Source organism: Penicillium chrysogenum, assembly GCF_028827035.1.
Source record: "Penicillium chrysogenum strain IBT 35668 chromosome Unknown utg000001l_segment0_segment0, whole genome shotgun sequence".
NCBI classification, from domain to species: domain Eukaryota; kingdom Fungi; phylum Ascomycota; class Eurotiomycetes; order Eurotiales; family Aspergillaceae; genus Penicillium; species Penicillium chrysogenum.
In genome coordinates, this window is record NW_026622749.1 from 2,497,971 (window position 1) to 2,520,830 (window position 22,860).

The 22,860-nt window shown below is 50.3% G+C and overlaps 10 protein-coding genes across 10 annotated transcripts; 4 read left to right on the forward strand and 6 right to left on the reverse strand.

The window, feature by feature from the left end:
* Window positions 1–38: 38 nt before the first annotated feature.
* N7489_001005 (uncharacterized protein) lies at window positions 39–3,857 on the reverse strand (the record flags this gene model as incomplete). The annotated part of the gene is made up of 5 exons (XM_056706760.1): window positions 39–73; window positions 128–1,739; window positions 1,814–3,459; window positions 3,507–3,694; window positions 3,784–3,857. 5 exons carry the CDS (start codon window positions 3,855–3,857, stop codon window positions 39–41), a joined length of 3,555 nt encoding a protein of 1,184 aa, XP_056571062.1.
* Window positions 3,858–4,539: 682 nt separating this feature from the next.
* On the forward strand, window positions 4,540–5,201 carry N7489_001006 (2-oxo-4-hydroxy-4-carboxy-5-ureidoimidazoline decarboxylase; the record flags this gene model as incomplete). Its single annotated transcript, XM_056706761.1, has 3 exons — window positions 4,540–4,937; window positions 4,994–5,093; window positions 5,148–5,201. The coding sequence occupies 3 exons, from the start codon at window positions 4,540–4,542 to the stop codon at window positions 5,199–5,201; spliced, it is 552 nt and encodes a 183-aa protein (XP_056571063.1).
* Window positions 5,202–5,467: 266 nt separating this feature from the next.
* N7489_001007 (WD40 repeat domain-containing protein) lies at window positions 5,468–8,843 on the forward strand (the record flags this gene model as incomplete). The annotated part of the gene is made up of 6 exons (XM_056706762.1): window positions 5,468–5,555; window positions 5,764–5,912; window positions 6,082–6,239; window positions 6,442–7,000; window positions 7,060–8,429; window positions 8,525–8,843. The coding sequence occupies 6 exons, from the start codon at window positions 5,468–5,470 to the stop codon at window positions 8,841–8,843; spliced, it is 2,643 nt and encodes an 880-aa protein (XP_056571064.1).
* Window positions 8,844–11,079: 2,236 nt separating this feature from the next.
* On the forward strand, window positions 11,080–11,734 carry N7489_001008 (SRP9/SRP21 family protein; the record flags this gene model as incomplete). Its single annotated transcript, XM_056706763.1, has 2 exons — window positions 11,080–11,151; window positions 11,288–11,734. The coding sequence occupies 2 exons, from the start codon at window positions 11,080–11,082 to the stop codon at window positions 11,732–11,734; spliced, it is 519 nt and encodes a 172-aa protein (XP_056571065.1).
* A 488-nt stretch (window positions 11,735–12,222) lies between these two features.
* On the reverse strand, window positions 12,223–13,665 carry N7489_001009 (ribonucleotide-diphosphate reductase subunit RNR2; the record flags this gene model as incomplete). The annotated part of the gene is made up of 4 exons (XM_056706764.1): window positions 12,223–12,827; window positions 12,883–13,216; window positions 13,314–13,547; window positions 13,636–13,665. The coding sequence occupies 4 exons, from the start codon at window positions 13,663–13,665 to the stop codon at window positions 12,223–12,225; spliced, it is 1,203 nt and encodes a 400-aa protein (XP_056571066.1).
* A 1,567-nt stretch (window positions 13,666–15,232) lies between these two features.
* On the reverse strand, window positions 15,233–16,455 carry N7489_001010 (putative mitochondrial oxaloacetate transporter (Oac); the record flags this gene model as incomplete). The annotated part of the gene is made up of 6 exons (XM_056706765.1): window positions 15,233–15,325; window positions 15,382–15,527; window positions 15,578–16,049; window positions 16,114–16,243; window positions 16,303–16,377; window positions 16,439–16,455. The coding sequence occupies 6 exons, from the start codon at window positions 16,453–16,455 to the stop codon at window positions 15,233–15,235; spliced, it is 933 nt and encodes a 310-aa protein (XP_056571067.1).
* A 551-nt stretch (window positions 16,456–17,006) lies between these two features.
* N7489_001011 (WD-repeat containing protein SWD2) lies at window positions 17,007–18,218 on the forward strand (the record flags this gene model as incomplete). Its single annotated transcript, XM_056706766.1, has 3 exons — window positions 17,007–17,108; window positions 17,164–17,389; window positions 17,440–18,218. The coding sequence occupies 3 exons, from the start codon at window positions 17,007–17,009 to the stop codon at window positions 18,216–18,218; spliced, it is 1,107 nt and encodes a 368-aa protein (XP_056571068.1).
* Window positions 18,219–18,405: 187 nt separating this feature from the next.
* N7489_001012 (uncharacterized protein) lies at window positions 18,406–20,115 on the reverse strand (the record flags this gene model as incomplete). Its single annotated transcript, XM_056706767.1, has 1 exon — window positions 18,406–20,115. One exon carries the CDS (start codon window positions 20,113–20,115, stop codon window positions 18,406–18,408), a length of 1,710 nt encoding a protein of 569 aa, XP_056571069.1.
* A 786-nt stretch (window positions 20,116–20,901) lies between these two features.
* Window positions 20,902–21,176, reverse strand: N7489_001013 (uncharacterized protein; the record flags this gene model as incomplete). Its single annotated transcript, XM_056706768.1, is given in 2 exon segments — window positions 20,902–21,088; window positions 21,100–21,176. The coding sequence occupies 2 exon segments, from the start codon at window positions 21,174–21,176 to the stop codon at window positions 20,902–20,904; spliced, it is 264 nt and encodes an 87-aa protein (XP_056571070.1).
* A 444-nt stretch (window positions 21,177–21,620) lies between these two features.
* Window positions 21,621–22,769, reverse strand: N7489_001014 (aromatic alcohol reductase; the record flags this gene model as incomplete). Its single annotated transcript, XM_056706769.1, has 3 exons — window positions 21,621–21,630; window positions 21,906–22,675; window positions 22,737–22,769. The coding sequence occupies 3 exons, from the start codon at window positions 22,767–22,769 to the stop codon at window positions 21,621–21,623; spliced, it is 813 nt and encodes a 270-aa protein (XP_056571071.1).
* Window positions 22,770–22,860: the final 91 nt, after the last annotated feature.

Sequence of the window (22,860 nt, forward strand, 5' to 3'; positions counted from 1 at the left end):
CTATCGGCGTGAGTCCCGTCTTTGACCAAATGCGAGGACTATTGCTGGTAGGCATTGTGAGCCTCGACGAGAGCTGTAGATGATTAGCTATTAAATCTCCAATGAGGAAAATGCAATGGATACTTACTCTGAAGAGCAGAAGCCTGTCCCTGTCTAGATTCACAAGCACACTGGAGCGTATTTCCATCCAAGAAGTCGAGCAAGATGCTGTTGGGCAGTTCCTGCATGTCTTCATCAGGAAGACAAGGAGTGCGGAACTCGCTGAGATGGTAGCGTTTAGTCATGTTCCGGGTGGTGGCATCATTGGTGCTAGGTGTGAGAACAACGTATCCCTCTTCATCGATGCGCATGACCCGACGTTTCCATAGGAGAGTTTCTGGGAACTGGACGTTCACCTCGCCAATGTCAATGGGCTCACAAGTACGCGAGCTAGCAGATTCCGGAGCCTTACTAGACCCATTTGTGGTGGGAACATACTCCTCTTCCTTGACTGGTGAGCTAAGGGCTCCAATAATGCTCCGGCGTGAGTTGGATGTGATCGATGACACGCGGCGCATGAGTCGCGAGGTCCGAGATATTTTCTTATCTTCAGATGTGGAAGAGGCGGATTGAACGCTGTCGTCAGTCCTAGAGCGCGAGGAGAGGGAGGGGCGGCTTCCGGGATGGCTGTCAGGGAGAGGCGTCGCTTGGCGGCTAGACGTTGTAGATGAAACTGACGTGCTTCGGTCCTGGGAACGGCTGGCAGGCTCAATGGGCGAGACCTGAGGGAGTGGTGCCTCAGCTGTCTCATGCTCCACAGTCAAAGGGCTAGCCTGGAGTTTGACAACATCGGACTCCGAGGGCTCGACTCCAGAAGACCCGGGAGAGATATCTGCATCGCGCACGATCCGGGCCGTCACGGAAACAGAGTTGGCAGGGCGTGTAGCATCCACAGATACCTGACGGTTGTGCCGACTCAAGCTCGGCGCACGGGAAAAGCCGTCGGGGACGTGAGCAGAATGCATTGTACTGGGTGGTGTGCTTTCATGGTTCCCACTGGGCACCGAGGTAGATGCGCGTTTGCGGAGGTTCTCGAAAGACGAGGAGGCTGATGGCCCACTGATAGCCGGACTCGCACCCAAGGGAGTGCCTTCCCGGCTCGAAAATTTTTCAAGAGCCTTGATACGACTGGAAATTCCAGAGGAGACGTTGATCTTCTTGGCCATGAGGACCGGTGTAGGCGGACCATTTTCAGAGTGAGAACTAGAAATGGACCGGCCAACGGCGAGATTTTGCATACCCGATGACGATCCCATAGAGAACGGGCTCGAGACGGCACGTGAATTCCTCCAGGCGTGATCGACGCCGTTGGGAGATTTCACAGATACCGGTCTGGCCTCCTGGACAGTAGCTGAGGTCAATTCCTCCATGAATGAATCGTCGGAAAGGAGGTTGTCGTCGTCCGAGAACTCCACGGTAGGCACTTGAATAGGCTCCAGGCGGATCTTGCGCCTCTGATCCAGGGTAAGAGGCTCGGCTTTCTCGGCAATTGGGTGATCAGGAGTCGCCTCGTCCTGCTCGCCTGAAACAAGAGCGGGGGCGGCTGGGGTTTCCGTGCCGGAGCTCTCTGGAGGGGTAATAGAGGGGGCGGAGGGGAGGGGAACCGCCTGAAGGACCTCTGCTGAGATAGGTACCTCAGAAGGCTCGTCAGTTGGCACATGTGCAACTGGGGAAATTTCTGATTGTGTTTCGGGGACGCCCTCTGAATCAGGTCGGGGGCATCCGAAGGTTCATTTTGAAGTGGAGCGTCAGGATTCAAGATAGGTGGGGCGACAGCAGGGATTGCGGAGTCCTCGTGCTCAGTGCGTGTTTCATCCTCAGGGGGTGGCTGCAGTGTTTCTGCCTTGACAGTCTCTGAAGGTGTAGCACCACGATCGGCAGAGATAGGATTGTCGTCACTTGTTCTCGCAGGTAAGGATGGCATATCCTCAGCTTTGGCAGGATAAGGATCAGAGATCGGCTCTGATTCAGTCTCGAGGGGCTCAGAATGCTGCTCTGGCTCAAGTGTCACAGCAGACTCAACAATCGGGTCGGCTACTGGTTCGAGGACAGCTCCGGAAGTTGGACCAGCAGGCTCAGAAGCAAGTTCAGGAATGTGCTCAGCAACTGCCTCGACAGCAGGCTCAGGAGTGGAGTCAACAGTGGTCTCAACGGGTTCGGGGGCAAGTTCAGGAATGGAATCATGAACGGGTTCGAAGGCGGGTTCAAGTCTAGTCTCGGGAACAAGCTCAGGGGCGGGCTCAGGAGGCACTGAATTGGCCGAAGGTAACTCATGTTGGTCTTGTTGAATCGTCTCAGGCTCCGACAGCAGCATTTCTGAATCAGGATAGTGAATCTGAATGAGATTCTCTTTATCGTCATCCGGATCCTCGGCAATATCCTTGACTGGTTTGAGCTCCCTTTCCTCAGAGACCTGCTTCATCTTCGTTTCCTCCGCGCGCTTGGCCATATTCTTCCTTCTTTGCTGCAGAGCCTTCATCAAACGTTCTTTCTCAGGGGTCAATCCCGAGGAGGTCGACAAGGCTCCAAGAGATTTGGCTCCAGGGGAAAGTTGAGGTCTCGAAATAGGAATAGAAGGGGGTGGGACCAGCAAAGGTGGGACTGGCGGCACACGACTAGTGGGTTTGGTTGCGAAAGTGCTCCCCTGAGATCGAGGGCGGGGCGCATCACCGTTTTGCTTCCGCACGGAAGAAGATCGCATATTCGTCGGCAGGGACGCAACAGGGCGTTGGTCTGCATTTCGAGTACTGCCTGCTGTGCGGGGTCTTCCACTGCTATCTACGGACGGCCGGGGTCCCAGCTTAACCTTTGGGGTGTATCCCGCAGCCCGTTCCAAATCTCGAATTGAGGGGCGGGAGGATTGTGTGGACAACCGGGCCTCTTCTGAAGGACGGGGGAATTCATCCAAGATAGCTCGGTACCTAGAACTGGAGCGCGAACGATTTGATTTTACGGACTTGGGGGACATCGTTGCTGATTGTGGTTCGATGGGACTCCCTCGAGAGATTGTGGCTCTGGAGCTCGCCCGGGACGGGGGTGGCATAAGGTCGACTGACGCTTTTTCGCTCTCTGGTGATGTTGGAGGTAGTTCCGGTTCCAACGGGGGTTCAATGGGCGACGGCACTAGGGTAGCTTCCGACTTGACGCTCCTTGGAGTACGGCGGGCCTCCGACTGGGGAGGTGGGACTGGTTTCGGATCTTCATCCTTTGTGCCATTTTCCTCGGCATCTTCCGTGATTTCCATCAGCCGGCGGCGTCGAAGAGAACTTGAAGAAGAGGTGATTGAGGTCGAAGCGGTATGAAGGAGACACGCGGAGGATAAGGCGCTTTCGGTGAGATCGGAGGCTTTCGACAGAGGAAGTACGGTGTCGTTTGGGCTGAACTTATCGGTCACGGATTGGAATTGGACATTGCTTCGGGCTGGGGACAGGTTAGACCAATGGATAGAAAGGCGTGGATGGGCATACCTAGTATGAGCCGAGATAACCCCTCCGGCATGTAGCGGATGATCACTTTTCTGCGCCGGTATTGAAGGAAGCCATAGAGCGGCGAGCATTCCTCGTAGCCGTCAATGGCATTCCGGATTTCGGGCACCCCGCCGTTGCCTCGTTCATGGAGGGCAACTTCATCTCTGGCAACATAGTGTAGTAGAAACCTGAAACATAGGGGTGTCAGTGGACATGTCAATTTATGTATCTGTACGGAGGACGAGTTGAAACACATCGAAAGGGGGGGTTTACTCACCACCCACCCGCGTCGGCCAGGGCAGTCTGGTAGGCTTCCACGACGGGGGCACTATCGAGCCCATTCAAAGACATGGCGTGAGCCGCATAATAAAGGAGGCGCAAAGCCGAAAGTAATGGAAGAGAATGAAAAAGTGGCCCCCCAGAAAGCGGGTAAAGGATAAAGGTTGATCGGATCTTAAAGATCACCCAATCAAGGCCAAAGTGGCAGATTTGGCTGTTTCATGACAAAGTTGGGTTTAGGCGAACTTCTCAGGGGAACACGTTCTCCACCTTGGATTATCCCAATTTAAATGGCTTCAATTGGTACAATTGTTCGAATTGCTTCAAATGTTTATAAAGTTACATATGTATTATAATACATAACATTGAAGTCTTGAAGTTATTGAATTCTTCAAGTACAGGTATGTGTTGTACATTTCGTGGAATGATCGGGAGTTGATGTTGTATGTTGTATGTTGATAAAGTAAACAATTAGGTTAAATTAAACATATGAAACACACTAGAATATAAATAGTTATACATAATAGTCAAATAGATAAATAATTACATAGTTACATTCATACTCCATAGATAACTTGAAGCCATACATAATTCTACCTGTGCATAGTATTCCCGCTGTTCTCCGCCTCGGCGTCCTCCGAAAGCGGGAACTCAGATATCTACTTAGTGACTCCCATACTTAATTGCAATGAATCCAGGTTCCCTTCATATTCATATCCATATCCATATTCATCATATACAATAAACCTACACCATGGCCGACCTCCCCCCTCTATCGACGATCCCTTCCCTACCCCAAGAGGCTCAGCTTCGGGTGCTCGATACCCTCTTCGAACCCTCCCCAGAACTCCACCAACTGATGATCCCTGTGCTGGCCAACCAGACCTTCTCTTCATACACCAACCTCATCGATGCTGTAGGGGGTCGCATGTCTGCACTTTCAGCCCCAAACTCACCGACCGACCGAGACGTGCTCTTTGGTATTCTGGGATCGCATCCGCGTCTTGGCAGAGCCCCAGCCAACCCGGAGCATCTGAGCGAGCTGAGCAAAAAGGAACAGGCCCAATTGAATGAAGGTGCAGAGGAACAGGCTGAGAAATTACGAGCACTGAATGCGGAATACGAGGAGAAGTTTCCGGGGTTGCGGTTTGTGTAGGTCCACGTTTCTTGCGTTGTGTACAAGTTGTATACTGACTTGAGATATATAGTACATTTGTCAATGGGCGCAGTCGCGACGTGATCATGGTTGAAATGCGCCAGCGCATTGATCGGGCCAATACGGAGAAAGAGATTGAAGAGACCATTCAGGTAATGTTAACATTCTCTGATGTAGGGTATAGTTATATGTACTGACTTTTGTAGGGTATGTGTGATATTGCAAAGGACCGAGCGAGAAAGCTTCAATCGCGCATTTAATGTAAATTTATCAATTGTCTATCTATATTCTGTCTACATATCCATTTTTATATACTTGCATATAAAATTCCCCATTAAGCAAATGACAAGCAACGGAGGGTCCAAGTCTCCACCTTCATCGCCCCAATTTGATGTCATCCAAAGCGGTTATCCGGTCTTTGCCGCTTTACTTTACTTTTTCTTTTAATTTTTTATTTCGGAAGTCTTCGTGAACACTGTACATCTCTACTTGTATATGATCTCTTACCCCCCATGCGACTACACACATGGCGGAGGGAAACAATCTACAACTACGAGTCGCGACAAGCCCCGCGATAACCGATTCGAACCCCCTCGGCACCTCGACATTCCCCGGTAAGTCGCATTTTGGATTTTGGATTTTGGACTATGAATCCCCCAATCTTGATGAATTTCCAAGCTGGAGTTTGAAATTTGAATCTGGTCTGGCCTGCATAACTCCAATGCGCCACTGGCCACTGGTTCTGGGCTGTCCCTATCACGCGCCAAAAAGAACAAAACATGACAATCACCCAGAAAAGACTGACTGAACTATCAGGTTCAGCCACATCGGATGTCCCCTCGGGCTCGACCCATAGTCTGCAAGATGCTCGGAATTCCAGACGCTCGGTCATTGGTAGCTCTTTACGAGATTCGACCTCGAATACCCCTCACGAGAAGACCGAGTCAAGTGCTATAGATCCGTTATCGCAGGTAAGCTCTCAGCTCTCAGCTCTCACGCAGACCCCGCAACACCGAATTTGGCCCTTCCCTCGGTCCGATCATGTGCTTGTTTTGTTTTTGTGCAACTCGCATTTGAGATGCAGATACGGAGATGCAGGAGCAGCGCTGACAGGAGGGCCGTGCTCCGTCACGATTGTAGCACATCATCCAACGCACCAATACCCAAAAATCCATTCCCCTGAAATTGCTGGGAAGAGCGTCCTACGAAGCAGAGGCCGTGGGCTCCGACTACAGCCAGCCAGAGCCAAGCCCGACACGGGGAGATGCATTGCCTTCAAAACCTCCCAAAGAGAAGAAGTGAGTTTTTAAAATGTGTCAGCCTGCCTTGGAAACACCAGTCACGCCGACGGTTTGTGTCGCCGACACTTGTGTGCCGGGGGGTTTCTTTGCGCCTCCCCCGCATAGTCCACTTGAGAAGATCCATCCCCAGGATACTCGCGGCAACATATACATTATATTACCAGCGACTGACCCGTGGTTTGTTCTTTTTCGACTACAGAAAAGGCGTTTCCTTCCTCAGCCGAATCATTGGAACCAAGAAAAAAGATCAGCCGTCAGAGGCAGAAGATGAGACCTCGGAATCTGAGGCGCACCGCATGTCCGTGGACACTTCGCATCCAATTGGATTCATACCTCGACATCCTGCTCCGTCCAAATATTTGAAGGTGCGAGCCCATTACAAAAAAGATAAAACGTTCAACCGTGTGTTTCTGGCCCAGGAACTGCAGGGCAGCGGCCCATCGCCCAAACCCGCAGATAGACGGGTATCTACGTCCTCGACCTCTCGGCAGAATGGCGATCACACTGGGAAGGCTGTCTGGGCACTGATGTTCTCTAAAGATGGTAAATATCTCGCGGCTGCTGGCCAGGACCGGAAGGTCCGAGTATGGACTGTTATCGCTACCCCGGAGGAGCGCGAGGATGCCAATGGGGACGAAGAGGCAACACCAGTAGACGCACAAGATACTTCCGGCTTGAAGGCGCCTGTATTCCAGCCGGTGCCCGTTCAGGTGTATGAGGGACACACGGGAAGTATATTAGACCTGAGCTGGAGTAAAGTATGCATGCTCAAAGCATTCAACTCGATGGGAAACGGCCGTGCTGACCTGTGAGCCAGAACAACTTCCTTCTCTCGTCGTCAATGGACAAGACAGTGCGACTATGGCATATCTCTCGACCGGAATGTCTTTGCTGTTTCCAGCACAGTGATTTTGTGACTTCGATCCAGTTTCACCCGCGTGACGACCGATTTTTCCTTGCTGGATCTCTCGATACGAAACTGCGGCTGTGGAGTATCCCAGATAAGAGCGTGGCTTTTGTGACTGCTGTGCCCGATATGATTACCGCAGTGGCATTCACTCCAGATGGCCGATATTCCATTGCCGGATGTTTGAATGGCATGCTTAACATCTATGACACCGAGGGACTAAAGGTGTCAGCCCAGATCCATGTACGATCGGCCCGTGGGCGCAACGCTAAAGGTAGTAAAATCACTGGAATCGATACAATGATGGTTCCCAAGGACGATGCTAAGGACGATACTGAGCGTGATATCAAATTACTGGTTACCAGCAACGACTCCCGCATCAGGTTGTACGACTTCAACGATCGCTCATTGGAGGCCAAATTCCGCGGTAACGAGAACACCTGTAGCCAAATCAGAGCTACGTTCACGAATGATGGCAAGTACATCATATGTGGAAGCGAGGATCGCAGGGCATACGTATGGCCAATTGGGTCTGTACAACGAGATTCTGAAAAGCAGGCCGTGGAGGTATTCGAGACACAGTCTGCCATGGTAACGGCTGCGATTATGGCCCCGGTTCCAACGAAACAGCTCCTGGCGCTATCCGAAGACCCAATCTACGATATTTGCAACCCACCCCCGGTAGCCCTGATGGGTCCAGAATCAACAGACCCTTCAAAGAAAACTGGCCCAGACAAAGATAATGGAAACCCCCACAAGCGCTCTGCATCAGCACCTCGCCTATCCATCGTCAGCAGAATGGCCCACGAATCACCCTCGTACCTCGCGCGATCCAAGCACCCAGATGGAGAGATAATCGTGATCGCCGATTACTCCGGCAAGATCAAAGTCCTCCGGCAAGACTGCGCGTATCAAAAACGACGCTACGAGAACTGGGACGCCAACTCCACCATCTCACGACGGATCCTCAAACGCTCCAGCTCCGCACGCCGCAGCATCGCTTCCTCAATCGGAAAGGAATCTTCCCACAAGACCCCCCTCCGAGCGCATCGTCTCATGGCGCAACTCGGTCATACGCCACGGCCGCTCCAGCACCGAAGGCTCCCGCTCCGGCTTCCGAACCCGCACCCCCTCCCCCCAACACCGCCCAGCGGTTTCCAGACTAGCCTCCTCCCGACCTTCAAGTCTCGGCCCCAACGAATCACTATCCGTCTTCACTACATCCCCACCCCCCATCACCACATCGACCCCGGCCGGACAGCAACCGCACAAGCGAAGACGTGAGCCGGGCAAATGGAAACAACGACCATGCAACCGCCTCAAACTCAAAAACCCAACCCTCAAAACCCATCTCATCCGCAGACATCGTAACTAGCGGCAAAGCACAAGACAACCCGCTATGGTTACAGGGCGACCACAGCTACGCGTACTGGAACAAGATCACGCACGATGCGCTGGCCATGCAGTCCCGGAAATCGAATGATTTGCTCAGTCCGGGGAGAATCCCGCGAGAGCGCAAGATGAGTGTTTCAGGAGGTAGCTTTTTGAGCAGCGACTATACCTCTTCGACTGGTGATGCGGAGGAAGATGTGCTCAAGTGTGATAATTGTCGTGGAACGAGTTTCCGCAGTGTTAAAGGGAGGGATGGGAAACAGAAGCTTATTTGTTCGGAGTGTCATCGGCCTGTTTCTTGAGTCTTCTTCTTTCATTTATGGACGTAGTGCATGTATGATCTACGATCTACGATCTATGATTTCCGGATGTATGATAGGGTTTGGCGTTTTTGTTTCGGCATCTTGGATCTTGGATACCTATTGGAGGGTGTGTTGGCTTTTGTTTGTTCTATGTTGTTATGATGTCGATATGTTTTGTTTAACGTGTACATTTTGTTAGGCCTTGATAACAGGGTGTGTACAATATCAGATGCAATGAGAGACGAGAGATGGAAATATCCTTGAAAAGACTATGTTGTATCCAACGCAAGACAGACCTGCTCCACGCAGCCTCATCCTGGAAGGACATGGTGACAACGGCATCGTACATCTCGTCAATGCTTACCGCCAGCAGCATCGGATTAGATCTCGCGTCGTGCTGCACATACTAGTGTGGTTGTGTTTGGAGTTTGTTTTTGAGAGTGTTATGCTAGTTGGAAGTCTGGGAAAGAAGGCTTCTGCTACCAGGATGGAGATGTCTAGGTGGTTATATACCTAACTACGCCTTGTTTGCGAAACACGAGAATATTCATGCGGGTTTTAATAGTTTCTTGTATCTCACAGAGTGTCCTTGAATTCTTCTTGTGGCTCATGCATCTCCCAAGTGTTTCCTGCGTATACTGACTTATAGCCCTAACTACATCGGTACATCTGAAGTGCTGTGTGCAGCCAAGTTCCATAATCGGAAATGATGCAGCCAGTTGGTATTTGACATTTGATAATCCATAATCGGATTTCTTGAATCCTCTGATAATTCTCAAGTTATTTAGTCACACAACCCGCTTCGTTCAATCCATCATCCTCTGGAGAGATCTGCCAACTCTTGTTTATTTACCATACCAGAAAGACCTAGTGATATCCGACAGTGATAGCTGGAAAGGAACATAAAATGGGTCATCTCAAACTTGTAAAGGAGGGGTATCTCGCTGGTGTAATTGATGTTCTTCGGCGGTTTTTCTTCTAGTAGATAATCCACACTGCTGTCGGGGCAACAGGTGCAGCGTTCAATATGTCGACAAGTCGATTAACTTTCTGCTCTAGTCGGTTGGTTTGCCGCCGGCCTTTGTGGGAGGGCAGTATAGTATTGACGAAGATCTCTTTTTCTTCAATTCTTGTATGAGGAAAGTTATGAAGGTATCCTCGGACAGCTTTGAAGTTCTTTAGTCCCCGCCATTTAGCTGACATATTCTTAGAACTCAAGCGGACGTATAGCCACTTGAGGCTGTTATCGGTGAACGGAATTTGGATTTCATGTCTCATCCCTCTGTAAAGGTGGTCTGCTATCTCTTGGTAGAGGTAGCGGCTGCAACGTAGAATGGATAAGACATGGGGGGTTGTATATATTTTGCAGAAGAGGTACTCCCATATCAACAGACGGAGTTCAAGGGGCAGTTTTGCGAAGTTTCCCAGTTGTGGAGGGCCGGGAATTTGAGGAAGCTGGTAGTCGCTGACACCATCCATGGTGGTTCCAAGGTTGTTGATCGTGTCGTTGATAGGCAACACGGCGATAGTTGATGAAATAAAATGAAATTTCGATGAAACAGCTTTGGAAGAAGACGATATATCTCTCTATACATCACTAACTTTCCATCCATTACCTGGAATGGTCTAGTTATGTGAGTCATGATACTCGAAATTGTTGCGGACCTGGTAAACCCTATGACAGGATAGGCTTCTGCCTTCGAAGCATACATTGTATATGGGCCTAAGATATCCCTCACATATGCACTACATGACTTTCGGGGGAATTTTCACATCATTTTCTTTCTTCCCAAATTGGTTAAACCTAATGAAGTATGGTTGAAGGTAGAGCCTTGACCCTCGCTCTTGTTTAGTGCCAATAATCGTACTTTAATAGGCCCGAAATAATGAACCTTGACATATTAGAATAAGTAACTATGATTAGGATGTGTTCTACTCAGTGAAGGCCATCTCCAAGTGTACAAGTATAAAATTGCGGAGTGAACCATATTGATGCCAAGACATGGAAAAAGCCGCCAGCACACTGATAACACCTCCACACTCTCTTCATCCACCAACTCTCCCAACCAATTCCTCCCTCGAGCCCTAAATCTCAGGAAATACCTCCTTTTGATCTGCGACATTCCATTCTGAACATTCCCCGCGACACCAAAAGAGCCACCCACCAACCTGCGCATCCCACCACACCTCCCAACCCAAAACCGCGAGCTCTACAGACGCTCACCACCACTCCAAAATGCCCTACCTACCCACCTCCCAGGCCTACCTGGAACAGTCAGCGCAGTTATTACAAGCGTACCCAGACACAGTAAGCACTCCACCAGCACCTGCCATCCCAACGTCATGCAATCTTCCACACCGCGTCCCCCACAGCGGGCAACAATGAAACCGCAAACCCCAATCCCAAATCCAATCCCACCAAACTAACAACCAATCCCCCCCAGACCCGGATAGTAACAAAATACAACTTCCCCACGAACCGACGAGGAAACCTAAAGCGAGCCTACAAATCGCAAGTCCGAAAAGACGCCGCCAAACCCACCGATGCTCCCTCCACCACACCCGCACCCCCATCCGCCGCAACAGCAACCCTCACCCTGAAAACATTCAACCCAACTACCGGGATCTGTCTGCACTACCGCACAAACAAGGCGCAGGAAGTCGGCCGTCTGATTACGAGTCTGGGCAAGCTGGCTGCCGGTGCTGATGTAGCGGGTTTGGGGTTATCGGCTGCGGTGCCTGCTGCCGGCGCGGATGTGGAGATGACTGATGCTCCTGCTCCGGTTGAGGAGGTTGCGCCGGTTGCTGGTAAGGCGCAGGGTCAAGTTCAAGGACAGGGTCAAGGACAGAGTGCGAAGGGGAAGAAGAAGGGTGGGAAGGGGAAGCGGTAAATTAACTGGGTTCTTTTGAATGGGATTCATTGGTTTGTTTCTTATGCTTCTTTTCGCTTGTTACTTTTTATGATGCATTCATAGATGTGGGAGTGAAGGCTTTTGATATCGGGACTGGGATACCGGTTTCTTGAGGCCGGGCTGGCTATGCAATCGACGGATGTTCTTGTGGATCAAGTGGAGTTTCAACAGAGACCGGTCAATTGATGGCGTGTATTTAAAAGGATCATTGGCGTTATCTACATCTAAAAACATATCCAGACACATTGGAGAAGTGATTCGAAGATCTAGATACAGAGAATCCGCCGTTAATCCATGGACGCCAGTCCAGGATAGACCAGGAAAAAACAAGAAAACGCCATTCCCATGCGAGCCTTCAAACGAAAATTGCGTCAATCAATAAAATAAACAGAATAAGAAAAGCATAATATCACGTGAAAGGGGAGAGGGTATAAAACAACACAAGAGGGAAGAGAGAAGGACATCGTCTAGAAGTCCTCATCGAAGTTGAGACCGTCGCTTACGACCTTCTCGCCATCTGCGTTGACCTCCTGCTTGGTGCTGGCCATGACACCAGCCTTCTGGTAGTCACCGACACGCTTCTCGAAGAAGTTGGTCTTGCCGGCCAGAGAGATGGACTCCATGAAGTCGAAGGGATTGGCAGAGTTGTAGTACTTCTTGTTGCCAAGGGCCACCAGCAGGCGGTCAGCGACGAACTCAATGTACTGGCACATCAGCTTGGAGTTCATGCCAAGCAGAGCGCAGGGAAGAGCGTCAGTCAAGAACTCCTGCTCGATGCCAACGGCCTCGACAATGATTTCCTCAACAACCTTGGGATCGGGGCGGTGGTTCATGTGAGAGAACAGCAGACAAGCGAAGTCAGTGTGGAGACCCTCGTCACGAGAGATCAGCTCGTTGGAGAAAGTGAGACCAGGCATCAGGCCACGCTTCTTCAGCCAGAAGATGGAAGCGAATGAGCCAGAGAAGAAGATACCCTCGACAGCGGCGAAGGCAACCAGACGCGAAGCGAAGGTTGATTCACGGTCGTTGATCCAGCGGATGGCCCAGTTGGCCTTCTTGGTAATGCAGGGAACTAAATGCCATGTTAGACAATTGAAAGCCATAAAGTCAATGGGTGAAGCACTTACTAGTATCAATGGCATCAAAGAGGTAGGTACGCTGCTTGGGCTCCTTGATATAGGTGTCGATGAGCAGGGAGTAGGTCTCGGAGTGGATGTTCTCCATCATTATCTGGAAGCCGTAGAAGCAACGGGCCTCGGGGACCTGGACCTCTGCACTGAAACGCTCAACGAGGTTCTCGTTGACAATACCGTCGGAGGCCGCGAAGAAGGCCAGGACGTGGGAGATGAAGTAACGCTCATCGTCGTTCAGGCGGTTGTGCCAGTCGTGAAGATCCTTGGAGAGATCAATCTCCTCAGCGGTCCAGAATGAGGCTTCGGCCTTCTTGTACATTTGCCAGATCTGTGAAAATGAGAGGTATGGTTAGCTTGATGTTCATGTTGGCAGGACATCCTTCGCGATATCCACTTTACGCGTGAAACGCGTCGATGTGACTTACCTCGTGGTACTTGATAGGGAACATGACAAAACGGTGGGGGTTCTCCTGGAGCAGGGGCTCTGTGGCTTCAAGCTCCTTAACGGTAAGAGGCTTGTTCTCGAGGGCCTTCTCGGTAGGCTTCTCAATGGGGGTGTCGACGGGTTTGAGAGACGCGTTCTCCTTGCCACCCGACTGGAAGTCGAGCTTCTTAACAGGCGAATCGTTCATCTTGAGGTTCTCGAGGGAGGAAGCAGCCTAAGAAAGAGGAAATGTTAGCCCAAATGAACTCCACGACGCGTCTTGACGCGAAGAGGCAAGAGGCAAGAAGCGTGACATCACGTACCTGCTTGGAGGGAGTGACTTGAGCGGCCATTGGAACAAGTGTGTGGGAATATTATGTCAGAAACAATGAACAAAAGACAGCGAAGCAAGTAATAATGAGACGAAGCTTTGAGATTTGGGATGGGAAATTTGGAGTTGGACGAGGGAAGAGAAACTCGATTAAGTACTGCCGATTTCTCTTTAGCGCGACGGGCTAAGTCACGTCGCACGTGACACCGCGCACTGATTAGGTAACATTCGGCGCGTCTTCCAAGGTTTTCCCCCAGCCCTTCTTTCCTAATTGGGCAATTCTTTTCTCATGCCACTTGGATCCCAGCAACATCCGAAAGGATAGTCCTTGGCCGTGCTCCATTCCAGCTCCATTCTTGTGCATGTCATGGAGTTCTGTACGGAGTAGATTTTGTAGATTCTGTAGATTCCGATCTTATCTACATCTGTATCTATATCAGTCTTGAATCCTTGACACTCAATTCCGATAATAATGAACACCAATATCTAACATTGAATACAGCAATTACCACGCTGCTACCTCCATAAGCCTACAACCTAAGACATCGACACTCACGCGTGTCCAATTTTCGGTCCCCACTATTGATCACGATCAGATAAGCCGGAGAATCCACAAAAACACGCGACGCGACTGGGAAAACAATCCGGATTTACGGATGTAATTGGTTTCGTTATTGGTCTAGATCTAGGCATTAGCATCTCATTCGTCAATTTATAGCCCAATTTCCGGAATTTCCATGGCGTAAGGGTGCGTTCAGCTCCCCACACGCGTTCCATCTGCTGTGTTAACATGCTCCAAGGGTTGTTTTTCATCCGTTAGTCTCGACAATAATGTATAGGTATATAGTCCATAGCATAAACAAGGCGAGTAACATGTGGCAGCTCCTGTCAAGTCCCATGAATGAAGGATCTCTTTGCCTTTTACCCCATCAGGAAATTTCTGGGAGTGGATCCGCAAGGGAAAAAGAAAGTGCCGATCATCTTAGCTGCGTCACACCTAGGCAGCCACGCAGTATTTTAACGTTAGGGGTCTTTGTTGGACTAATTTACGTATTCAAGTTGCATTCGGATATATCTGCGGAGTAACAGGGACCAAGGTCGTCTATGTTCTACGGTATATTGACACTGTTTCCAAGGGTTGAATGCAATGTGGCGAGTAATCCCTTGCAAGTCCCCATCAAGATATATCCACCTGCTAAGTTTGAGCTCTCGGTGCATCGGTTCCACATACCACTAGTCTAGTGGACTACTGGGAGCAACAGGGAAGTGCCTTGCATCACCACGTGCTAGCGCGTTCTCGTGTTTCGCGATCTGTGCCGGGGAAACCGATTGTGAGGTTGTGAGGCCTAATACGGAGTAATGCCAGGGGACATATCCAAAATATTTCCAATGCTTGCGATATGTGAACAATATGTACAGACCCTCTAATCCTGAAATCAACAGGTTACTCTACCAAACGCCATATATATGCCCAATCCAAAGCAATTGTGCGGCACGGAACATTCCAAAAGAAACCCCAGCCAGGCAATGCAGACATTGGTAATGGATCTCACGAGAAAGATCCCTTCAAAATATATCCCATAGGTTGCTTAGATTCCCTCACGGAAGGAGTCGGGCAGGATCCGGTCCTCGACACGGCGCATCAGCTTGTTAGTCTGCTCGGCCAAACTCAGAGTCAAGATCTAGAGGCGGGGTTAGTTCACGAATGCTAAAGCAAAGCTTAACTCCTGTCACTTACGGTGTGGGGAAGGATGCGGGCGAGATGGGCGAAGAAGCCCTTGTAAATGGCAAGGGGGCCCTCGGTGCGGATAGTCTTGAGCAAGCAATCAAACACACCACCGTACAGGTTACCTGTCTGGTTGTACATGCGAGCCATGATCGTGTCTAGGGAGAAGTCAGCCAAGAACATATAGCACGTGTTCGAGATAACATACCAGGGGGGTGCATGAAGCAGCACACAACGAAGCCAGAAGCTGCGCTACTGGCCAGATGCAAAGCAGGACCCTCCTCCATACCCAGGTGGCGGGTCAGACGGCGCTTGGCAAAGAAGTATGTGGGGAGCTGCACGGCACTACCGAAACTCGTGCGGATCATAGCAGCACCGACACCACGGTAGATGCCCTTGATGCCCTCGCCCTTGTAGATCTTGCTAAGGCCATCAAACGAGTTCTTATAGTTGTGCTGAGTGCCGACGGGGAGGAGCGGTGAGTAGGACTGAAGACGGGTCTTCACAAGGAAGAAAGGCGACCCCGCTGCGGCACCAATAACACCTGAAGCAGCTCCTGCGATGACATTGGCAGCGAGGGACTGGACTTTGGGGTCATTGTATACAGCAGTTGTGAGGTTCGAGCGGATAGGTTCGTAGAAGCCCAGACGGCAGCCATTAAGCAAGACCTGGTAGATATACTACATAACCCAGATGTTAGCTTGATATGACTCTATATGCAGTTTTCGAGGGGACATCACATACAGCAGATCCAATACCCCGGAACAGACCCCGCGGCCCTTCATTTTGCAAAATGACTTTGATGCCGTGCAACGGGCCCTTGTACATCTTCACTGCCTGATTCTTGGTCTGCAATTCTCCTTGCAGTTGAAGCCTTGTGGCCAGTCACAACTGTCAGTAATGGCGGCAAATCTGGAGTATTAGGAAACCAACCGGATCTTGACCGTCTCGAAACTATGGGTGACAGTGACCGCACCGCATGCTGCAATGCCACCTGCAATGAACGCGCTATTCCACCACAATTGCTGTTAGCATAGGCTTTGTACACCCGCGCAGAGATACGACATACCCTCCAGTAGTAGACATATTCCTTTATATGTGATCCTTTGACTGTGTGATGCTTGCTCAGGTGTGTCGGTTAGCGGAGGAAGATCGGACCCGCAGGATGAAATGAGTGCGGCCAGTAGCGGAGATTCAACAGGATATGTGCAAGTTATCGAAGCTGTATAGCCAAGTCACAATCTGGAAGTATGGGTGAGAAATATGAAGGAATGCACAATATTTTCACCTAGGACCAGATATTGAAGGGGTTGAGTCAATATGCGCCCTGAGATAACCGTGGACATAAAAGCTTACATGCGGCGAACAGGGAGTCGGGTAAGCGCTCATTGGTCAATTCAGCCAGGGCCCTCCGGCGTCGGCCCCCCAGAGTTTTTATGTCAGCCGAGGCGGTGAGGCGGTGAGGCGCGCAAAAAAGCCCAGTCGCGGAGCTTCACGTCGGAGCTTCCAAGGCTGTCAGGCAGCTCTTTCCTCATTCTCACATTGTCTTCACCTTTTGTTTTTATTTACATTCTGCCAATTTCTCTCTATAATACACATATTCTCCGTAACCTCTCACTTTCACCCACCACACCGCCATGACTGAAGGCCAATCAACACCTCAGCAGGGTCCGCCCGCCCAAGCTCCCCTCAAGTCGCAGAAAATCTCGGACATTATTGACACGTTCCGCCCATCCAAGGTAGGTTCACGTGGATATTGTAATCATGGCGCTCTCTGATAAGGCTGTCATGTAGGGTTTTCACCCGTGTAAAAAGGACCCGTCCAAATATGTGACTTCTTTGGACTTTGACGACCAGGGTGACGTTCTAATCGGCGCCGGCAACGATGACAGTATGCATGTTTATGACGTGAAAGAAGGCAAATTCAACAAATCTGTCGCCAGCAAGAAATACGGTGTTCACCTTGCGAGATTCACCCATCATTCTCGCCAGGTTCTCCATGCGAGTACCAAGATTGATAGTATGTGACTGCATCGCCTTGCCTTTAGCTATCTAGCTCACCATTTACAGATAATCTGCGGTTATTGGACCTCCACAACGAGGGATACATACGATATTTCACTGGCAATAACGACCAAGTCACTTGCCTAGCTCAATCCCCTGCAAGCGACGCCTTTATGTCCTGTTCCAAGGATGATACTGTGACATTGTGGGACCTGAATTCGAGGAATGCGCAGGGAAAGCTTAACCTTGCGACCCCATACCTTGCTGCCTTTGATCCTTCAGGTACAGTCATTGCAATCGCGTCTCAATCAACAGCTGCAGTGCTTCTCTATGACTTCCGCAATTTTGACAAATCGCCCTTCTCCACCTTCGACCTCGCGCCATACGAGGAGAGATTCACACCGTCGACGCGGGGACGAGCATGGACCCGATTGGAGTTCTCCAACGATGGAAAATATTTGATGGTTGGAACAGACTACCATGGCCACTTTGTTCTAGATGCCTTTGATGGTACACTCAAGGCCTTCCTGGCCGGCAAGAGTGGAGCGTCTGGTCGTGCTGCTCCAGTGTCCACGACTGGCAAGCCTCTCGGACAAGGCGACGCTTGTTTCTCTCCCGATGGTAGATATGTTATTGGGGGCAATGGGGAGCAGCACGGTATGCTCGTGTGGGACTTGGGACAGGTTGGCGGGGGGGACCTTACACTCCAGCCTTCGGCCAGGCTGTCTGCTCCGAGCTGCGCGGCCATGGTGGAGTACAACCCGCGTTACAACATGATCGCCAGTGCCGACAAGGAAATTATCTTCTATGCCCCCGACGACCACGGCAAATCTTCAGAGAAGTAAATAAAATCTGGTGACACGATGAAAATGACCAGATCTCCGATTTTGTCTCAAAATCTCAGCCAATCACTGTCTACAAATACACTGTATGAGTGGGTGCCCTGCGGAATAATGGCACCGTGTTCACAAATTGTCAAGGTCAAGAAAAGCGCTTTCTATTCTCGTCTAGCAGATGACCGAACCTGTATGCTTATGCTTTTCGATCTTTGTCTTTGCCCACCAAACTTCGTGCTGTGTCACAGATCCAAACGTCAGGGCCTCCTAGGCTGTCATCGCCTTCCCGATTTTCCTCGATGGTGACTTCGATTTGCTTGTCGATTGTGCGATTGCTGGAAATGGTCGTCAAACCGGTTACCCAACCGTACAAAAACACGCTATAGTTGATATCCGACAGGCCTTTCCCGACTTCATGTACCACTGGATGAAGTTTACCCTGTGTTTTGGCCGCATCGATCACTTGCTGGGCTTCAACCACTTTGATGGGGAGTTTCCAATCTGCGGGCACCTGGTAATCAGACAATTCTTGGAACTTCTGGAGAATAGCTTCACGATCAAATTGTTCGTATGGTGGATCTCCCAGCAACATGCGAGTCCGGCTCTTCTCCGTCTCTGTCCCAATGGTTTCGACAATTTCCTGGAAGCGCACTGCAGCCTCTGTGGTGGATACGAGCTCACGGCCATCCATAGCGGGCCAGAGCTCCGAAGTGAGCAGTGGTTTTTCCCGCTCCACTTCTATTTGTCGAACGATGGCTCTATGGAAATGGGGGGATAGCGGAATGTCCTTGATGTGAGACAAGTCAGACACCAAGGCAAGAAGTAAAGTGCAGTCGACATTCAGAGTCGAAGTGAAGTTTTTGAATGGTTGAGGCAGGAGATGGGCTAGCCCGGTGCGAGTCTCCGCTGGCAGACTCCCCTGGCAGTCAACCTGAATACCATAGCTCCGCATCTCGTTCAAGACAGCGTCAATTTCAGGAACACTTCCCTCTTCAATCTTAGGTATAACAACCCGTAGCCGAGGATGTCTATATCTAACGCGCGTAGCATCAGACGCCTTCCTTAGATCCCGAGCCAACTTAATGAGCTCCAACTCATCATCATCATCATCCTCATCCTCATCAAAATTCCGCAAAACAGTCCGCCCTTTACCCCCATCAGACCACTCGTCTTTATCACTATCACCCTCCCAGCCCTTCTTCGCCATCTCGAACAGAAGCCGATTCTCCGAGATAGTAGACACCTTCACCCACTCCTCCCCATCATCCGCCACAATATCCACAAACACACTCTTGCGCTTATCTTTGTTAGGCTTTTTCTCCGGCTGAGCAGGACCATCCTTCCCCTTCCCCTTTCCACTGGCACTCTTCCTCTCCGACGCCTTCGTCTCCCCATCCCAGTAAAACCTCTTCCCCAGCGCAACCAACCCAGAACAAGACCCGCTCGCGATTCTCCAGACAGCCTGGTAGAACGGCAAATTCGACGAGCGAAGCGCATGCACCAACCGCATCTCCAAATCAGGGTCACGCGACACCGTCACCCCATCTTCCATTTGACTCGTTTCTGGCCCTAGTGTTGTGTCTCCAATTGCCTCCTCAATCTGCCGGCCTAGCTTCTCTAGCATTTTCAGCTCAGAGGCTACGCTGGAGCGGAATTGGCGCACCTCGACGAGCTGTGGGTTCCGCAGCGTGGACGCGAGGAGGGATTGGTACGTGTCGATCTGGGAGAGTAAATGTTTACATTCTTGGTTCAGCTGGGCTGAGAGGGCTGTGCTAGTCCTAGAGCTGGGTTCTGTTGCTTGGGACTCTGGTTTCGCGGTGTCTGTGCTTGCGTTGTCATTGTCGCTTTCTTTGTCGGAAGTGGAGGAAGGGGTTTCGGAGACGTGGGGATGTGTATGCGGTGCCATTGTGTATGCTCAGACACGGGTTGTATGCATGCGATGTTTTAAGATGGTGATACTGCCTCGCATATGTAGGTGTGGTGCGTGGTGGGGTTGTCTGTGGTTTTTGGGAGTTGGAGCTGTTTTGCGTGTATGCGGGGCAGGTGCGATAAGAATGCTTTTATCGGAAGGGTCAATGTTGGTAGTATGGCAAAACATTCCAACCTTGGAAGGTCCTTGTCATGGAAACGTTAGCAATATTGGAATAAATCAATTTATATAGGAAGTAAGAGATTAGGACTCCACATGAGGCTCTTCTGGATGACTCAAAAATCGTCCGAATGTTCTAGTTATAACACTAAGAACATTGGACGACACATGCAAAAAGAAACTTCATAACGGTCTTAGCATGATATCTCGGATATTAGGCCAAATATATCAGATTATTGGTAAAATAATTGGATATGGTGCTACACCAAACGCTCTAAACTGTTGAATGTTGAACGTGTGGGAATCAATGACTCAGGTAGTTTTGCCGATGTACCATTTATTGGACCAAAGCACAACATAATCCGAGATGAATACATAGTTATAATTCAAGAGCTTGTCAATTGGATAGTAATCCTCAAAATTCTCATCCTTAGTGTACTGGTTAGTCGTGATCCTCACAAGTTCGTTCATTTCTTGCTGTTGTTCTTGGCCCCAAAGCCGTACACGGCCAGCACGAGAAGTAAAGGTTCCATAGTATCGATGATCGATGAATGTCCAATAGATCCCATCGAACATCGAGCTGTATCTTGCTGCTAAGCAGACCTAAGATAGACCCGTCTCCATGAAGTCTTTCATCCGTGGAGACAGGCTCTGTGACTCAGAGAGGAGTTGTTGTTCTATCAGCCTGCTTTCATGGTCGCTCAAGACTTCCAAAAATTGGTACTGACAGCATCTCGTTGCTGTAGTCGGAGATGGGAGAGATGCTGCAAAGCAAGCGTCTGGAAGTAGTCTGTGGCTGACCTGAAGGTGTGGGAGGGGAAGACTTCTTCGGGTAAATTTGCAGACACCATTACCGGAGCCGAACACTTCAGGAACATTGATTCAAGTGGTCTTGCGTATATACTTTATTGCTGCAACTTCAATTTGGACTTTCTCCCTGCGGAGAATAGCCCTTCCGAGGGCAGCGAAACGAACGATGACATCTGGCCCATTTTCATATCTGACCTGATAGCATATATTGAAAGCACCACTTTTCCATAGACACGCAGATATAGCTTCACCAGGTCGATGCTTCTTAGCAAGCAGCATAGACAGAGTTTCTGGGCTCCGGCGCCACCAAAGGTTCCAAGCAGCAGCCTTCTGTTCGTATTTCTTTTCAGCATGATCGAAACCCATAGTTATTGTAGTGGGGCGAGGAAATACTAGGCAGCGAAAACCAGAGAACGGGGCTCTGGGTACATTGTAAAGGACAAAAGGGGATTTGTGTTTTGGATTCGGATTCGGGATAAGTTCATCCCGTACTAACCACAGATAATCTGTGGCTACGACGAACTGTACACTTGAAGCAATATTGAATCTTATTGGCTTGTGGAGACGTATTTGAGAGTGGTTGTGCCTACATAGTAGGTAGCTATACGTACTTGATTTCATCTGCCAGGTGCGGCTTTCCTATCTGCTGCCGCTTTTATGAGGGCGCTCAGAGTCAGGCTCACTAAGTAGATTTCTGTCCGGAAAGTACTCCCCGGATTAATTCCTCCATATCAGCATCCGTCTTCGACGGTATGCCGAGTAGTTCATTGTCCACCTCCTGGAACTCTCCCCCGTACCCGTCCCCAATAACCGAGCGACAAAAGAATCCCATCGAGGCTGCCAGGTCGATCATCCCGTTCGCGTATTTGTCCCGCGCCATGGTCTCCATGTCGGCGGTGCTCGTATCATTCGGGGTCCATTTGCGATCCGGCGCAACCTTCTGAGCAATGGCCAGCATCTTTCGCTGGGTGGTGACGAGGTCTTGAACAAAGACCGCTCTATTTCGTGTCTCTTCCGAGTGACGCAGGACCTCCACCACAGCCCGGCCAATCGTGGCCAAGGTGGATGTACTGAACGGACGGTCCCCGCCGTCGTAGAAGGGAGTCGACCCTCCATCGAGGCTGAAAAAGAAACCATAGGCCATGCTCCAGTCGAGGAAAGGCCCGTTGCGAATTAAAGTATATGTAAAATGAGGATGGTCTCGAGCCTGTTGTTGGATGACCTCATGTATCGCGAGCTTGGAGTGGTAGACAGGCAAACTGGCCGCCTCGGGATTGCCAATGTTGGCACAGAACTCAGAGGGAAGGAATCTCCTCACTCCAGCTTTCACTGCGGCCTCAATCAGTGGGATCTGTGCCTCCATGGCACTGGTTGTTAGGGCAGAGACGACGGCATCCTGGCCAGTCAGAGCCGCTGTCAGGTCTGGGACAGAGTTGTAATCCACGCGAACTACCTTAATAGACGCCGGGAATTGTGCTTGAGATGACTGGCGTGCCAAAACAGTCACATTGAAGAGTTCACTTTCGAGAAGTGCGTTAAAGATAGGGGAGCCCAGGGCCCCGGAAGCCTAAACATACTAGGTAGTCTATAAGTCCTGTGTACGACAGGAGAATGATTATTTGACATACCCCTGCAATGGCAACTTTGCGAATCCCCTCCATGGCTGTAAAAGGGAATCTATTGGAGATACTGAAAGAGTTGCCTTGACAGCATATTATGCAGACCTTGGTAATATATAAAGATCAATGTGCC